The 19,382-nt window shown below is 38.2% G+C and overlaps 1 protein-coding gene across 9 annotated transcripts in view; it reads right to left on the bottom strand.

The window, feature by feature from the left end:
* Window positions 1-19,382, bottom strand: part of ATG13 (autophagy related 13) — a 54,813-nt gene that overhangs the window by 17,637 nt on the left and 17,794 nt on the right. For all 9 annotated transcript variants that reach the window (XM_077767398.1, XM_077767400.1, XM_077767396.1 and 6 more), the window contains 5 exons: window positions 9,087-9,168; window positions 8,045-8,125; window positions 7,501-7,620; window positions 4,507-4,553; window positions 3,223-3,363 (listed from right to left, as the gene is read on the bottom strand). In XM_077767398.1, coding sequence (XP_077623524.1) covers window positions 3,223-3,363; window positions 4,507-4,553; window positions 7,501-7,620; window positions 8,045-8,125; window positions 9,087-9,155 — 458 coding nt within the window. In that variant the 5' untranslated portion in view covers window positions 9,156-9,168. The remainder of the gene's footprint in view (window positions 1-3,222; window positions 3,364-4,506; window positions 4,554-7,500; window positions 7,621-8,044; window positions 8,126-9,086; window positions 9,169-19,382) is intronic.

Raw genomic sequence — 19,382 nt, forward strand, 5'->3', positions numbered from 1 at the left:
CAAAGTGACAGATACCATAAAACAGGGGCCAGCAAACTTTTGTTAAAAGGATCAGATATTTTAGGCTTGTGGGCCATAAAGTCTCAACTTTGCTGTTGTCCTGCAAAAGTAGCCGCTGATGATGGTACACAAATTAAAGGGGTGGCTGGGTTCTAAAATAACTTGTATTTTGCAGCACCTGGCTGGCTCAGGTGAATCTTGGGGTCCTGAGTTCGAGCCCCATGTTGAGTGTTTTGTAGAAATTACTAAAAAAAAAAACCAAACAACTTTTTCAATAAAAAAAAAGCAGATGGTCTGCTACCCATAGTTTGCCGATCCCTGCCATAAAGTAATACAGAAATGATGTCAATAAAATGTTGTCAAACATATCTTGCTAGTAACCTTCTAATAAAAATAAATTCAGTACCCATTTGGGGGCATCTGGGTGGTTCAGCCGGTTATGCATCTGACTCTTGATTTTGGCTCAGGTCATGAGCTTACTGTTGCAGGATCAAGCCCCATGTTGTTGTAGGATCAAGCTCCCCACACTGGGCATGGACGCTGCTTGGAATTCTTTCTCTCCCTCTCCCTTTGTCCCTCCCTGCTTATGCTCTTGCTCTATCAAAAACAAAACCGAAAACTCAAAAAAAAAAAAAACACCCCAAAAACAAACAAAACCCCCAAAAAACGAACAACACAAACTCAATACCGATGTGAATATTGGGTACACTGCTTAAAATAACCTCATTATCTAACCTTTCTCTTGGCTATATCTTTTTTTAATGTATATTATTTATTTTGAGGGAGGGCAGGGAGAGACCAACTGAGCCACAGAGATGCCCCTATTCTTTTTTTTAATGTTTATTTTTGACAGAGAGAGAGTGCACGTACATGCACATGCACATGGGGCGAGGAGAATCTCAGACAGGTTCCACTCCACACTCAGCATGGCATGGAGCCTGACATGGGGAAGGGCTCGATCTTACAACCACAAGATCACAACCCGAGCTGATCCAGATGCCCCTTGGCTATATTCTTTATACCATTCAGGTGCTAAGCAAAAATTTTCTTCACAGATAGTAGACAATAATTTACTTTAATTCAGTCTTGATGAACAACAAATTCAGAATGAATTTTTATAATGATGTAATTCTACAGTGACATGATCAAATCTATAGGGCCAGGGGAAAATGATAATATAGCTGAAAAAAAGAGAAGGCTATTATTTAATGATATAAGGTTATACTGTTACCCTGTTTTGTTTCGTTTTTTAATGTTTATTTATTTTTAAGAACGAGAGAGAGACAGAGCACGAGCAGGGGAGGGGCAGGGAGAGAGGGAGACAGAATCCGAAGCAGGCTCCAGGCTCTGAGCTGTCAGCACAGAGCTCGACGTAGGGCTCAAACTCACGGGCCATGAGATCATGACCTGAGCTGAAGTTGGATGCTTAACTGACTGAGCCCCTACCCTGTTAAAAATAGTATGAAAAGGGGGGAAAATAGACAATTCTATATCTGAGATCACCCATTTCTCTATGGTTTAAACTACAGTTATCTGTATCCAAAAGTACTCTTAAATGATAAACTGTGAACAATACATACTGTATTACTCCAGGGGCACAGAATAAAGGATGCCTTTAAACACTGGTAACGAAAAGGACTAGGAGTCCTAGTCAACTAAGCTGATACCTAGTGGTGTATTATGGTTACTTACAAAAGAACCAAAGTGAAGGGGGTTTAGCATAAGAGTTAGAAAGTGATTTGTTTTATTTGACTAAAAGTCCAGTAATTTTCAAATGGAATACTCAACCTGAAACCTGGGAAGACTACAGAAAAGACAACAAATATATTTTAAAGATGAAAAAATAAACACGAGTAAGGTTGCTATATTACTAAGAAAATTACAGAATGACTTGATAACTATTCTCAGGTAGTAGATTGTTTCAAAATAACTAGTTAAGTCTCTAATCCTTACTCCTTCCATCCTGCTATACTAATTTCTCCTCACAATCACTCTATACATGTAAGCCAAAGGCTAAAATCAATGGCACATCATTAATATACCAAGAGAGTCTTGGGTGATTTGGGAACTCCTGGCTTTCCACGCTCTGCTCTCACACTTTCCTTATCCTTTTTTTTTTTTTTAATTTTATATTTTATTTATTTCTGAGAGACACAGAGAAAGCACATGAGCAAGCAGGGGAGGGTCAGAGAGAGAGGGAGACACAGAACCTGAAACAGGCTCCAGGCTGGCTGTCAGCACAAAGCCTGACGCGGGGCTCGAACCCACAAACCGTGAGATCATGACCTGAGCCGAAGTCGGATGCTTATTCGACTGAGCCACCCAGGTGCCCCCCCTCCTTATCCTTTTTACCACCGCTCAGGTCAATCTGACAACCTGAGCACAGCTCAGATCCCATCCCCCACTTTTATCCCTTGCTATCTTTTACACTTCCCACCTGGAATGATCATTCTCTTTCACTTCTATCAGCTGAAGTTCTCTCTGCTCCAAGGTCTAGCTTGAATGCCACTTTCTCCAGGAAGCCTGTCTGGTTTCCCCCACCTAGAACAAACTTTCCCTTCTTGTGTTCTTCTAGGACTTTTTTCCTGATACTGCTATGTAGTTTTCCAATCCTGATTTTTATTATAATTATGCATGTGCCAAACTGTTTCTCCATCAGATTAAGAACACCTGTAGGGCAGGGCCTCTGTATATTCTTCCTTGGGCCTAGCACAACACTTGCATTAAAAAGGCACTTAATAAATAGGTGTTGAGGTGAACTACTCCAAGGGAAATACTTTATGAACTACTGATGAGTTCTTTACATCCACAGACAACTAATTAAAAACAAATTAAAAAGAAAAACAAGTTGAATTAGCAGGCTGTTAGACAAGATTTAATTTAATTCCAAAATGTAGAAGGCTGTGGAATCTTCACAGGAGAGCTTATTTTAAAGTCTTAAGCTCCTTTTTGAGCTTTGAGATGTGTACCAGTAGAACCCCCAAATCCATTCCACAGTACTCATGAGTGTGCACAAACAAAAGGACCAAGAACCCCGTAGCTTTAGAAAACTGAGGTTCACAAAGGAGGAGGACTAGATAATCACAGTAAAGCTATAGCATCAACTATCCAAGCAACCATCTATCTAGAATTAATCACAAGATACCCATATGCAGGTCAAACAATGTGCAAAGTGATAAAGCTAATGAGTGAATCGAGAAGGTGAAGAGCTATGTTGTTTACCTGTATAATATGACATATTCATGCCCCTGTTTTCTGGAGAGTCTGTAAGCCGGTGTCACCCTAGTTATGGCAAGGAGGGACTTCAGCAGCAGCGACAGCCTGTTGTACACCGTGTAGGAAACTTTAATCTCTTTATCACACCTGAGGAGTGCACAGACACAATCAGCATTTGCCTACTCAACTAACATAAAACCAAGAAATGCACAGATACAGAGATGTTAGTTACGTTCTGTCGTGTCTGAGATTAACCTGCTAGCATTATTCATAAATCCTATAGAATATAACCTGCTTTGCAGTCCAAATACACCTTTCACAGAAGATTACAGTCAACAGAGATGATTGGAAATTCAGCATGGGAACTGTATAAGATTAACTTTGTCATTAAAATATGTTCTGAACTAAAAGTGCAATTAGAGTTCTATAGAGTTTATCAACAAATTATTGAGGTAAGCAAAAGTTTTACTTTCTCGTGCTCTAGAACCAGGTAGATAGACCTCAAAGGGCACCTACTGTATTTTTTTCTAGCACTGAAGCAGTTATCTTTCTAAGAAATAAAGCTACACCCTTAAAAACAGTAATTCGACACTGCAATTACCGAAGGTGTAAACAATTTCAATGTACTATCTTATGAACTGTCTACCTCTGTATATCTAACAGGTTGGAGCATTAAAATTTTGGCCTATAATCTGGCAATTGCTTTCTATTCAAGAAAGAAAAATAATGTCCACACTCCACATACTTATTACTAAGATTTTTCTTTTGATGTGTTGCCATTTCATCAATTTTCCTATATACTGTTCTTGAAAACTGAAGCTTCAGGCAAGAAGTAAGCTAATCTTCCTTGAAAGAAGAAAATGGAAAAGGAAAATAACATTCATTTCCAATCCATGACCAACACAGCATGTAAAAAGGAGTAGTGAAGGGAAATCATACTGGATTTCTGCCACACAGAAAAAAAGACAACTGAGTAGACATTTACAAGAATTCACAAGGGATTTAATCAGAGAACTGGCTGTACTCTGGGAAAACAACAAATCTTTTTGAGACTTTGCTCTGCTCCTTCCCCTGTGGTGTCTGAGTCTCGCAGGACTGACCCACCCTCTGAAGGTCATCTCTGTGCCTGGGCTGGAAGCCAAGCATGAGGCAAACTGTAGCAAAGACCTATTGGCTTTGTTAAGTGGGAAGAACACCCTCCACAACTGGTAACAAAGCCCTGCTTTTCACATGATGTCATCTGTTCTATCCTCAGCTACTGCACCACGGACCCTAAGACACAATACTTACTTCTCATTCATTTCAAGACACCAAATTTCTAGCTCCATGGAATCTCCCTGTGGATGGGACAATTGAAAGAGATTTCAGTTTTGCTTGTTTTTTTTAAATTATTTTTTCTTATTACAAAGCACTATATAGTCACTATAAAAATGTCGAAAATATAAATAAAGCAAAAAAAAAAAAACCTTTATAATCTAATCAGCCACTTTAATAAATGATGTGTGGGGCTCCTGGCTGGCTCAGTTGGAAGAGCATGTAGCTTTTGATCTTGGGTATAGAGATTACTTAAATAAATAAACTTAAAAAAAATAATGTGAGATTATACTATATATGTAATTTTTTACTAATAAACTAACATGAAATTTCCCTATAATTAAAAATTCTATACCATTTTTAATGGTTGCGTAGTATCCCACCATATGACCATCATTTTATCAAATCAGTCCCCCCATACAAGGACATATAAGTTGTTTCTAATTTTACACTATTAACAGACAACACTGTGATAAACAGCCTTGAGACTAAAACTTTGTCCGTGCCCTGAATTAGTTTCTTAAGGCAATTTTTCAGAATTAGCACTGTTAAAGAGTATTCATGCTTTTTTAAAAATGTTTATTTACTTATTTTGTTTTTTTGTTTTTTTAAATTTTTTTAATGTTTTATTTATTTCTGAGGGAGAGAGAGAGAGAGACAGCATGAGTAGGGGAGGGTCAGAGAGAGATGGAGACACAGAATCCAACGCAGGCTCCAGGCTCTGAGCTAGCTGTCAGCACAGAGCCCAAAGCAGGGCTCGAACCCACGAACCATGAGATCATGACCTGAGCCGAAGTTGGACACCTAACCGAGCCACCCAGGTGCCCCTATTTACTTACTTTGAAAGAGGGTGGGTGAGCAGGGAAGAAGCAGAGAGAAAGAGAATCGCAACCAGGCTCCTTGATGCCAGCACAGAGCCTGACGCAGGGTACGATCCCATGAACTGTGAGATCATGACCCAAGGCAAAATCAGGAGTTGGATGCTCAACTGACTGAGCCAACAAGGTGTCCCAAGAGTACTTATGCTTCTAAGACTTCTGCTATGTATATCCAAATTGCTCTTCAAAAAGACCAATACTTCAAATGATAGAGACAGCCTTTCCCTCCAATTCTACAGGGGATATTTTTAGGTGACACCCACAGTTAAGGAATACCTTAACAAGCTCCTTACTTAAAAATCTTTTTAGCTGTGTAATGTCTTTTAGCCAACTATTCAGTCTTTCTCCGGTCCTCTGAACAGACTTAGTCTAGTTGGTGGGAAAGAAAAACAGACTAAAGCCAGAATACTTCAACCCTGTAACACTCTTGTGTGCCACTTAGTGAGAAGAACAGCCACATACTTTTGAACACAAGTAACCTTGTTACCAATCAACTGGAAGAGAATTATGTAAAGATTTGGGAGTAAGCTTAGGTCAGTTTGTGGAACAGAGAACTTACTTGTTCTAGATCAAACTGAAATATGTATCTTTAATATATCTTTTTCATCATACTGTCTTTTTTAAATGATATGATAAATTTTAAATTCCCCCTGTTCCCCCAAATCAAAGGATGGCTCAATAGTAGAAAGTACCCAGAATAAGTTGACACAGTTTGTCTAGGATGTTCAGAATATTTTATACTCAGATTGTGCCTGGGAAAGGAAAATAATTCATAGTATAAAATGGCAATTCAATGAAGAATAGGAAGTTTTGTTTTCTCAGGGGTGCTAAAGTTTCCATGGAATAAGTACTGACATCATTCATTCAACAGAATTCATGGAGAGGCCATTATGTGTCATCCCAGGCACTGTGCTAGGCATACATAAGAGATGATTATTTACTTACATCTGCTTCATTTCAAAAATAATTTGAAGGGGCGCCTGGGTGGCTCAGTCGTTAAGTGTCCGACTTCAGCTCAGGTCATGATCTCATGGTGCATGGGTTCAGGCCCCACATTGGGCTTTGTGCTGACAGCTTGGAGCCTGGAGCCTGCTTCAGATTCCGTATCTCCCTCTCTCTCTGTCTGCCCCTCCCCGCCCCTCTCTCAAAAATAAGCATTAAAAAAATTAAAAAAAAAAAAAAAGAATTTGAAGAACTACAAAAATAAATAAGATGTGGTATAACTGTTCACCTCAAGAATAAAAGTGTATGTAAAGTATGAACAGGAACATGTAATGATCACCTACTTTATGTTAGGCACTTTACAAATAAGGATGAAACTGGGGCACCTGGGTCACTGAGTTGGTTAGGCATCTGCTCTTGATTTCACCTCAGGCTATGATCTTACTAGTTAGTGGGATCGAACCCTCACTCGACTCTGCACTGACAGCACGGAGCCTGCTCGGAATTCTCTCTCTTCTTTTCTTTCGGCCCCTACCCCATGTACATACATGTGCTCTCTCTCCCTCAAAATAAAAATAAATAAATAAGAAAACAGAATAACCCTGTAAGACTATAGTTTGGTGGGGGAGGAGTTGAGTAATTTGGCCAAAGTCACTCAGCTGGGATCTGAACTTGGGTCTATGTAGCTCCAAACTCCAACTGCCTTTTATTATACCATGCAGCTTCACAATCTTGTAGTGGGTATAGATAAATAAACATACAAGTAACAATACCTGCTTTGATCCTGGTGTGAAATAAGGTAAAATCACAAAACATTAAGAAAAAAAAACTAGAAAAATCACCATACATCAAGTTATACTTTAGAAACAATGTAAACAAAGCACATAGGAAGTCTAAAGAAAGTAGTTACCCCTCCCTCAAAAGAAGGAGGGGATTTTCAAGAGCATGTGAGTGTTGAAGGATGAGTAGAAACATTTCAGTAGGACAAAGAGCCCATTCCAAGCGTTTGGGAGAATAAGTAAAAAAAAGCATGACCTCCTTGGAGAATGCTAAATTCAGAGAGAGAAGGAGCAAGAAGGAGGCTGAGTTGAAACCAGAATGTGAAGAGTTTTGGTGCCACGTGAAAACACCATCCTGGTCATAACCTTACCTCAGAAGTCTTGAGTGAGATCTCCACACACATTGATCTCCCGACAGCAGGCAGCTGCCCTGCCAGTGCCTTTTTTGCTTCATGTGTAACCTCTGGGATATCTTTGATTGCTAAGTTGAACTAGAAAACAAAAGAGACTGTGTTAAACACTCATAAGAAACATTATGGAAACAAAAAGCAGTAAGATGGTTATGTTTGGTAATATAGGCATTGCTTTGAGTGATTCAGGCCATTCATTCAAGTCTCTCTTGCCCAGAAGAGATATCCTGCATCAAAGCCCTAAACCTCAGGTTGAAAAAGCTAATGAATTATTTCAAAGATTAGTTAGTTGTCCTCTAATGACTAAGTTTTCACCTACTACAGCAGAAAGCTGAGAACCAAATAAACCTAGGACTCACATTTGCCCAAGTGAATGGATCAAATGGAATTACATATTTTAATGTTACAATTTAGTAATACTACAAATAGTATTCGTTACTATTGCACTATGATTCCTTGTGACAAACACCACGGTATACCCCTTAACAAAGAATGGGAATTTTACCCAATCTGAACCCGTTGGGGATGAAGATGAACGAGTACAAATCTTCTCACCAAGTCGAGCCTGGACAATCACTTGGACAGTCTGAAAAAAAGCAAACAACAAAAAATATTAAAGATGAAGAGTCTTAAATTGATTTGGCTCATAATCAGAGTTAACATCCTCTGAATGCAAGGTTAAATACATGATAATGATCATAACTATATTGTAGGAAAGGGTAGGATTTTAAAATTCAAGGATAGAAAAAACACTACACAAAAATAATACTGCAAATATTGCTGAGGGCATAATGTCAACCAACTGGAGGAATTTTACTTCAAGGCTTGGGATGTATAATATTCTCACATGGCAGAAGGAAATTTGCACATGGTGTCTCTGACTTTCATAAAGAAACAAGTCCAACCATAGGTTTAAATAGTCACTGCCATACACTTATATAATCATAGTAGATTTAAACCAAGGATTCCACAATTATTCATATCATTTGGCCCATATGGCAAAAGTCTCCCAACTAATTTTACAACCAGAATCTACTGCACGGATTGTTTTTTTACATGGTAATCGTGAGAAGAAGTGATAAAGGTGGAAATGATTTTTAGATTTAGGAAAATATAACTTCTAAAGCATTCAAAATTCAATTTTAATTCCTCATTTACCCAGACGGGAACAAATAAGTGGAAGTTAGACATTTCAGAGTTAGTTGATGGCTTTGGGAAAGATGCCCAAAATGATGTCCATTCCAGTCCACAGTCTTTGTTCCCACCCCAAGGGAACATACTGTGCCAATAACCTGGCATAATAGTTTGACATTTCTGCAAACAGCCTTGCAAAAAAAATTTTTTTTGAACAAGTAGCTGTGGAAAATTGGAAGCTACTTTTTAGTTACTCCCCCAGTACCGCCCCCAAACTTCACAGTTTGGTTTACAACAGACAGAAGTATCCCTTAAAATGGGCAAGCTGCAAGCTGTTATTCTATATTTCCAAAAAGGGAGAAGCACGGAAGTTATTTCTAACAGTTCTGAGCTCAAGAGAATAGACATATTACCTTGAGGGCAAAAAATTTAATAAACTTGTCCAGGTCCTTTCTGTCCTGGGAATTGAGATCAGTTTCCATTGCCTATAGGAATCTGAAACAGAAAAAAAAAAAAAGTGTTGAAAAATGTGACTAACATCTTTTAAATTCAAAGCATACAGAGATGGTATTGTCTAGCTGTGCAAACAGTCATGTGGGAGGGGAAGAAAATCTCCCCCTAAGATACCAAAGTAAAAAGTATTAAGATACTATCTTGTGAAGAAAATAAATTCCACACAAAGAACTAAATCTAGGGACCTAAACAATGAATAAGGACAAGCCATTTAACCTGCATCTGAAACTTTAAGCTTTAAATATAACTTATTGATTAAAAAAGTTCTATTACCCAGCATACTGAGGATGAAGTTTATTTAATTTTTTAAATTTATTTTTATTTTTGAGAGAGAGAGAACGGGAGAATAGTAGGGGGAGGGAAGAGAGAGAAAGAGAGACAGAGAGAGAGAGAATTCTAGGCAGGTTCCATGCTCAGTGCAGAATCCAACATGAGGCTCAATCCCATGACCCTGGGATCATGAGCTGGGCTGAAATCAAGAGTCAGATGCTCAACCGACTGAGCCACCCAAGTGTCCCATGAAGACTAAGTTTTTTGCTTTTTTTTTTTAGATTAAAAAATGTTTATTTATTTTGAGGAGGGGTGCAGAGAGAGAGGGAGAGAACCCCAAGCAAGCTCCACACTGTCAGCACAGAGCCTGATGTGGGGCTTGATCTCACGAACTGAGAGATCATGACCTGAGCTGAAATCAAGAGTCATACACTTAATCCACTGAGCCACCCAGATGCTCAGGGGACTGAGTTTTAATGAGACAAAAACTTTGTTAAAACAAAATGAGATCATTTATATGCCTTCAAAGGCCCACTAAATCAACTAAACTTTTGGGGTTTATGAACCCCTTTTGAGAATTTGAAAACAACCCCTTTCTCCATAAAAATGCACAAATACAGAAATGTTTGGATAGAATTTCACAGGGTTCTTGGATTTCATGGGGCACACAATAGCCCCCTCAGGTTGAAATGGTTTGAGATAGGGCTGGTATAAGAAAGAAGGCATTTAGGGAGAGAAAAATATGAATGGAGACTATCAGCAGTAGAGAACAAAATGGATTTGTAACTACTAAGTATTACAGTTTTCAAAAGGATTGTGTACAGATAGGGAAGTAGAATGGCTGATTGGGGCCAGATCATGAGAATCCTGAATACAACGCTGGAGCCTGATCTGTACCTAGTAAACCAGAAACAGCAGCCTCCTCAAGACTTTTGAAGAACAGAATTAACAGTCAGGGTGCTAGCATCCTCTGAATGGTGCTTCAGAAAGACAGCTTTGCTGGCATATTGTAGAATAGTTTTGAGTGTGAAAAGCAGGGAAACCATTAAGTCCCTGACAATAATGTGGGCTTATGGTCATGGCTAAAACTCTAGAACAGACATGGTTTCAAAACAGTATGGATGGAGATATTTTAAAGGAAGAGCCAACAGGATTTAAGGACCAACTACAAAAAATTTAACTGGTTTCAGTTAATAAGAAAGGAAGCCAGAAGGAGAGCTAGTTTTAAGGAAAGATATAAACAAATGAAGAGAGGTGAAACAGGAAAAATTTTCAGTTGAAGTGTAATACTTTATACAAAAATAAATTCAAAATGGATAAAAGACCTACATGTGAGACAGGAAACCATCAAAATCTTAGAGGAGAATACAGGAAGCAACCTCTTTGTGGCCGAAGCAACTTCTTACTAGACACATCAGTAAAGGCAAGGGAAACAAAAGCAAACATGAACTACTGGGACTTCATCAAGATAAAAAGCTTCTACAAAGCAAAAGAAACAACAAAACTAAAAGGGAACCTTCAAATGGGAGAAGATATTTACAAATGATATATCTGATAAAGGGTTAGTATTCAAAATCTATAAACAACTTATGAAATTCAACACCCCAAAAAATCCAGTGAAGAAATGGACAGAAGACATGAATAGACATTTTTCCTAAGAAGACATCCAGATGGCTAACAGACACATGAGAAGATGCTCAACCTCACTTATCAGGGAAATAAATACAAATCAAAACCATGATGAGATACCACCTCACACCTGTCAGACTGGCAAAAATTAACAACAGGAAATAAAGAGATGTTGGTGAGGATGTCCAGAAGGGGAAACCCTCTTACATTGTTGATAGAAGTGCAAACTGGTGTAGACACTCTGGAAAACAGCATGGAGGTTCCTCAAAAGTTAAAAATAGAACTACCCTATGATCCAACAATTGCACTACTGGGTATTTACCCAAAGGATACAAAAATACTGATTCAAAGGGATACATCCATTCCCATGTTTATGGTTGCATTATCAACAATAGCCAAACTATGGATGTCCATCGACTGAGGAATGAATAAAGATATGGTATATATATACAATGGAATACTAGTCAGCCACAAAAAAGACTGAATCTTGCTATTTGCAACGACATGGATGGAGCTGCAGTATTTTATGCTAAGTGAAATAAATCAGTCAGAGAAAGACAAACATCATATGATTTCACTAATATGTGGAATTTAAGAAATGAAACAGATGAACATGGGCAGGGGGAAAGAGAAAGGCAAATCATAAAACAGACTCTTAACTACAGAGAACAAACTTAGGGTTGCTGGTGGGAGGCAGGCCAGGGGATGGGTTAAATGGGTGATGGAGATTAAGGAGAGCATTTGTTGTGATGAGCACTGGATGTTACATGTAAGTGATGAATCACTTAAATTCTACTCCTGAAGCTAATATTACATTCTATATTAACTGAATGGAATTTAAAATTTTAATTTAGAAAATAATAAAAAATAAAAATAAAGATGAGGTATAACTTACATGTAGTGAAATGCACAAATCTTGGGTGTACAGCTCAAAATGTATTTTATTTTGTTTTCATTTCTATTTTGACACATAATTTTGTATGTATACACTCATATAACCACAAGTCAGATCAAGTTATAGAACACTTCCAATAATCCAGGGCACTCCCTTCTGCCCCCTCAGTCAATAAACCCACCAAAAAGGAACCATTATTCTTACCTCTATCATCATAGATCAGTCTTACCTATTTTGACAATTGTTCCATTTATATAAGTAGAATCAAATAATATTAGCTCTTTTGTAAGTAGCTTCCTTTATTCAAATCATGGCCATGAGAGTCATTTATAATGACTGCATGTATCACTTTATTCTTTTTTCATTGCTATGTTGTACTCCACTTCATGAATATAGCACAAACTATAAATTCCAGGCTGATAAACATTTGGGATGTTTCCTGTTTTTAGCAAGATTTTTACACAAGTCTTTTGGTGGATATAAATACTCATTGCCATCAGACAGAAACCCAGGAGTGCTAATGTTGGGTCACAGAATATACATATTTAGTGTTTTCTGAAAATGTTTATCTTTGAGAGAGAGAGAGAGCACAGTGGGGAGGGGCAGAGATAGCAGGGCACAGAGGATCTAAAGCAGGCCCTGCAGCAAGTCCAATGTGAGGCTCGAACCCATGAACCGTGAGATCATGACCTACGCTGAAGTTGTTCAACCGACTGGGCCATCCAGGCACCTCCACATACTTAAACAGACATGGACAGTTTTCTAGAATCTGCACCAATGTACACTACCACCGGCAGAGTATGAGAGTTCCAGTTGCTCCACATCTATACCACTACACTACTTGGTACTACTAATTCTTTAATTTTGGCCATTCTGGTAAGAGGTGTGGCCATTCTCATTTATGCTGTATTAAAAGATTAATGATTACATTAGTGATTAAATGACCCCTGAATTTTCCCGACTAGCACCTTTTCATGTTTACTAGCCACTTGGAAATCATCTTTAATGAAGTATTAGGTCAAGCCTGTTGCCCATTAAAAAATTAGGTTATCTTTTTCTTATTGAATTGTTGAAGTTTCTAAAATATATATAGTAGATATAAGTACTTTGTTGGATTTGTACTATAAATATCTTCTCCCAGTTTGTGGTTTGCCTTTCTTATGACATCTGTTTCTTTTCATGAGAGTCTGAATATACTAACAAAGGCCAGACTACATATATAAAAATAGAGCTCTGACCGACAACCTGCTGAAACCAGCCCAGGAAGGACACCAAACTAATATCTCTACTATCTAGTTCAAGAAGCCAACCTACTACCTACAGTAACCAGTCAAGGAAGGCAGACTATCTCTCACAAGTAGTCCAGGAAGTTGAACAGCAACCCCTGTAAAAACTAGCCCCAAACAGTCAAGACTTGATTAATAACTGACAGCTTCCCCAATTTCTGTCCCTGCTTCTAACTTAGGAAAGCCAAATATGTATCCCTAACCAACCACATGGGATGCCCCAACCTGTGGTTAGGCTGCCTACAGCGTTCCTATGCCAATAACTCCAAATCAGGATGTACCTGAAACTTTGCCTTTTCTCCACTATAAAGCTTCCCACTGGCTTACCTGCCTGTGAATCTCTGCCAGTGCAAGTGATGGTAGCTAACTCCCTGCCATGATAAGCTCTGATTAAATGGACTTCACCTGTTCACAATTTGTGGTGTTTCTTTATTTCCATATTAAAGCAGCCCTACTGAGGTATAATTGACAATAAACAATATCGGGAAATGTAAGACATGGTAAGTTCTGACATATATTCGTAACTGTAAAACCATCACCACAAAATAGTGAACATATCTATCCCTAAATTTCCTTATATTCCTTTGTAATCCCTCTTTCCTGCCCCTACCCAATGCCCTGTCCCTAGGCAAACACTGCTCTGCTTTCTATCACTATAGATCCCCATCTGTATTTTCTAGAGTTTTATACAAATTAAATCACACAGTATGTACTCTTCGGCTTCTTTCACTTAGCATTATTATTTGGAGATTCACCTATGTTGTGTTCTATGTTCACAGCTTATCTCTTTTTACTGCTGAGTAGTAACCTCTTATGGAGTCTTTTGATAACAGAAGTTCTTAAACGTAGTAAGTCCAATTTCTCCTCTTTTAAGCACTCCTTTGTACTGCTGAAATAGTTTGCTGATCTCAAACTCATGAAAATCTTCTACATTTTCTTCTAAAAATGTTATTGTTTACCTTTCATGTTTAGATTCATGATCCATCATAAATTAATTTTTCTTGTGACATCAGTTTGGAGTCGAGGGTCATTATTTTTAGTTTTAGCCTAATCAGTTCAGATTATATAATAGATTGAATTATAAACACCAGAAGATCCATCTGAAAATGCCCAATTTGTAACTAATGAAAAAGTTAAGACTGAGGTTAAAGTTGTGAAGAAGTAGATATTCTCCAAAAAAAAAAAAAAGGAACAGTTTAAAAGCTATTGCATTACATAAAATTACCATGAAAGATAACAGAAAAAAAAAAAAAAGGCCCCAGAAAAATATTGGCATAAAAGAACCAAAAAGAGAAATGCAAGAACTAATCAGAAAATGGGGCGTGTAGGTGGCTCAGTTGGTCAAGCAGCTGACTCTGGCTCAGGTTAAGATCTCACGGTTCATGGGTTCAAGCCCCGCATCGGGCTCTATGCTGACAGCTCAGAGCCTGCAGCCTACTTCAGATTCTGTGTCTCCCTCTCTCTGCCTCTCCCCTATTCACTCTGTCTCTCAAAAATAAATAAACGTTGAAATTTTTTTTTTAAAAAAAGAACTAATCAGAGAAATAGGAGGCAAAAAGATTTCTGAGCTGTTATTACTGAAATGGAGAGGAAGTAAGTTTCAAATTTGAAGAGATGGTCAAATAATATAAAGTTCTTGTGGAGGAGGCAAAACTTTACTTCTACCCATCATAGGTTTTCAGCTGGGCCTCTTTAACAGATCAACATGAGGGAAAGAAAGTTTATCAACATCTGCAGTGCTCATCTCACAAGAGAAACCTCAACAGAAAAACAATTCAATATGGTGGCTTAGAACTATTGCTTATATGGGATCTTCAACAAAGAATGACAAATTTGTAGAGAAATGACAAGACAAAGGAAAGCAGTTCTAGGTTCCAAGGGCGGCAAGCTGTAGGAAGGTATAAATATATGGGAGGAAACTAATGAAGTAAGGTGTGTTTGCAGATTCTGCTGATGCCTTCTCTGAGCTGATAAGTCTGTCTCCAGGAAAAGGAGAATTTTATATCTCACCTTTAGGTAGAAAAGCAGAAGGTAAAGAAAGGTTCTCCTCCATTTGCTGCTTAATTGCTTTAATTTTGATCTGTCAAAAGAAGTTTTATATCCAAGAGGCATATTGTGATTTCCTGATTTCCTTCTGATTTCCTTCATTCTTGAGGTGAGAAAAAGGGCACTGGACTTGGCAGCATGTTGCTAAAACCTTTTTAAGAGGATCGTTTCTTAGAGTGGTGGTGATTCAGGTGGCTTTGGAGAAGTTCTAGAGAAAAAGACCTCAAGGTGTAGAAAGGATTTTCTCTATAGCACAGGGCTATGTGAGCAAATTTAGGTGGGGTGGGGTGGGAGGAAGAAACCAATAAAGGAGAAATAAAACTACCTGAGAAGGAACACTCCCCGGACTCAGAGGACACTGGGAGTGTTCACTGGGATCAAAGACAGGTTAAAGCCTAAAGTGATGCAAATTTTGAGGGCCTTATCTTTTGAAGACTACCATTTGTGTACTTGACAGCACTTGAAACTTACCACCCACCTTCGGACCTTCCTAATTGTGGTTGAAAATAACACAAACAAATGTTATGGTAAAAATAAAAAAACTTTTAAAAGGTTAAACTGCTTAAGGCCCTGAAGCAACCCAGCAACAGATCTGAGATAAGAATAGTGCTGGAGGATTGCACTGCCCTTATTTTATACTGAAGTGGGGAACTGTGTTCCCACCACCAGAATATCTACCAATGCAAACACAATAGCACAATGACTCTTGTGACTTTTTGTACCACTGCAAGCACTAAAAGGATTATGTAACTAGAGTTGGTTACTGAGCCAAAAGGGGTGAGATCTCCACTGGGGAAAAAGTTATCTCACAGGCAGCAGAGCTGGTTGTTCTCTCAAACCTTGTCTATCAAGCAGTTAGTTCATTAGCTACAACAGAAATGTAATACAAAGTCTACCATGTGCCTTGCTTTTTGCAAAATTCCTGTAGTGTTCCAAGGATTACAAAGGGAAATTTGGAACAAACATTAAAAAGAGATCTACAATTGAATTCTTTCCTTTTTTCTGTCCTTTACTAATACTAGCCAGTTACTAAATCCTTCAAGCTCTTGCTTTTACAAAGCTACATTTCATATTTGCTACATTTTCATTTCCAAAGATACCACCTTAATCCAGGTCTCATTTCTTATCTGGAAGAGACTGTCTTGGTTAGTTACTCTACATTTGAAGAGGATCAGGATATGCCATCCCAAAATAAGCCACTTTGGCAAAAAGTTTATTTTTAGCTGAAGACATTTGAGATTCAACAGATGTAGAAAGAAACCTTCTCGGGCTTCCCTTATCTGACTAAAAGCAGAAACTTCTGAGAAATGAGGACAGCCATAAATTCCCATTTCAGGTTGGCATCTATTCCCAAGAGAGAGATCAGGCGTAGACCTACCATAAATCCTCTCTCTGGGTAAGTTTCATGGGCATTAAGAAGAGGTAAAGGCCATTTGCACCTACCTAAACAAATATTATCACAAACTTTATCTCCCATTTGTTCTCCTAAAGACTCATTTGTCTTTTTGAAAAAAACCTTTTTCTGCTCTTCCCATAAAAGCCTCTTATCCTAGGCCCCTTTCTAAGTTAGGTAAAGAAGTCCCAAATTCTAGCCACCTGACTTTTTCATCCCTGAGCATCCCTATGGTGGCTAATTAGTCTTGTGTCCATTTAAGTTGCAGGCCCCCAAGTACTAAAGGTTAAGAATGCATAGGAAAAGTTTTCCTCTCCAACATCTTCTCGATTACACGGTAAACCTTAGGCAAACTGCTAAAAGACTAGTCTATGTACAGCACGATGTCACTATACTGCTCCTATGCCCCAGAAATTTTGACAAACTCCTCAGTCTGACCTACAAGATTCCCCATGCAAAGTCAGCAGGAAAAACAGGTGAAGTGATTTTAAAAAGGTGGCCAGAGGCTTGCTTGCACATTTAGGAAAGACCTTGGTCACTGAAACTACCAAATAAATAGTAAGCCAGGGGTGCCTGGGCGGCTCAGTTGGTTAAGCGTCTGACTTCTCTACTCATGATCTCATGATCTCACGGCTCATGAGTTTGAATCCTGCATCGGGCTCTGTGCTGACAGCTCAGAGCCTGCTTCAGATTCTGTGTCTCCCTCTCTCTCTGCCCCTTCCCCACTCTTGCTTTCTCTGTCTCTCTCAAAAATTAACAAACATCAAAAAAAAATAAAAAATAAAAAATAGTGATCCAGAACTAGTGTCTAGTCCTCGGATATACAGGCCCAGAAAACTAACTTTGTTGGTTCAGTCAAGGTTTGGAGAACAACTCCAGTTATAAGAGACAGTTTATATACCATAAATCCAATTATTTGAAAAATAAAGTTGCTAAATAGATGGAAAGAGAAGCATCAGGTGCTCAACATATTGCTTTTCCTAAAAGGAGACCATCTTGTGAAATTAAAATCATTTTGGATGGTTAACTGGGATCATCCCAGTATGAGATTCATGTATCTTTCTTTACTTTGGGGGGCATGCAAGTTGGAATTACACCACCAAGAGTCAAGAGAACCTTCTTACCTGACAATGTATATATTCAACTTTCTTTTCTTTAGACATTGCAAACCATGGCTCACATTAGTCATTGTCACCGGACAGTTATAACTGCCAGAAAGACTGTTTACATGAAGGGTGGAGACCCTCTGATAGGGTGGGTTTTAAGGCAGTACATCAGCTGCTAGAGGACTGAGCCAAAGTTCGGCTTTTATGTTATCACTTAGTTCAAGTCAAGGCCCTTTTATCAATTATCATTCTAGTCTCTCAATTACATTGCAAACTCTTCTGCAAACTTTTAAATTTCTTATCCCTTTCCGGATAATATGCTGAATACATAAATTAATTAGAGCTCCTTACCACCTTCTTTATTAAATTTTTTGCTCTAGGGACATGACCTAATTACTAAATATAATTTTTAATATTTACAAAAATTCTATGTGGTTCCTACCAACATCAATTTGATTAAATTTATCAAGTGTCATCTTTTACAAAATAGCTTAATTAGGAAAAAATATATTTACACATCATAATCCTCCAACAATTACTGCTGTCCCTTCAAACTTCATCAACACCTATTTTCCCCAGACTCACCACTTACAATTTTTCCTGCCTGAGAAATGACCCAATTAAGGCCTTTATTCAAGACTTTAAGCACTTAACAAATAACAAAAAACTATTTACTTGGCCTTGAATAATAATTTCAATTTAGCAACATTCTCTGCACATCATTTTCATTAATAAAAATTCATAACAACAAATAACTCTTTGAGGTTACCAAAGTGTTTAGAACACGTAGAGACTTATACCATTCTAAAAAATATGTATTTTTTATTATAGCCAAAGTTTATTGAGGGCTGACTTTTTCCCAGGCACTCAAGTCCTTTAAGGTGTCATCTCACATAATCTTCTTCTTCTTTTTTTCTAATTGACTAACTTTATTTATTTTTTATTTTATTTTTAAACAGTTTATTGTCAAGTTGGTTTCCATATAACACCCAGTGCTCATCCCCACAAGTGCCCTCCTCCATGCCTATCACCTCCCTTCTCCTCCCCCCCACCCCCATCAGTCCTCAGTTTGTTCTCAGCATTCAAGAGTCTCTCATGGTTTGCCTCCCTCCCTCTCCCCAACTATTTTTCCCCTTCTTCTCCCCCATGATCCTCCATTAGCTTCCTCCTAATCCACCTATATGTGCAAACATATGGTATCTGTCCTCTGCCTGACTTATTTCGCTCAGCATTAAGAGCAAATATTTAAAATATTTTTAAACAAGTACCAAAAATATAATAAATAAGAATATGTGGTATATCTATATACATGGAATATCATTCAGCCTTAAAAAGGAAGGAAATCTGGAGCTCCTGGGTGGCTCAGTTGGTTAAGCATCCGACTTTGGCTCAGGTCATGATCTCGCAGTTTGTAAGTTTGAGCCCTGCATCAGGCTCTGTGCTGACAACTCAGAGGCCTGGAGCCTGCTTCAGATTCTGGGTCTCCCTCTCTCTCTGCTTCTCCCTCTCTTGTTCTCACTCTCTCAAAAATAAATAAACATTAAAAAAAAATGAAGAAGGAAATTCTGACA

The sequence above is a fragment of the Crocuta crocuta genome, unplaced genomic scaffold, assembly GCF_008692635.1.
Source record: "Crocuta crocuta isolate KB4526 unplaced genomic scaffold, BGI_CrCroc_1.0 scaffold330, whole genome shotgun sequence".
In the NCBI taxonomy this organism is placed as follows: domain Eukaryota; kingdom Metazoa; phylum Chordata; class Mammalia; order Carnivora; family Hyaenidae; genus Crocuta; species Crocuta crocuta.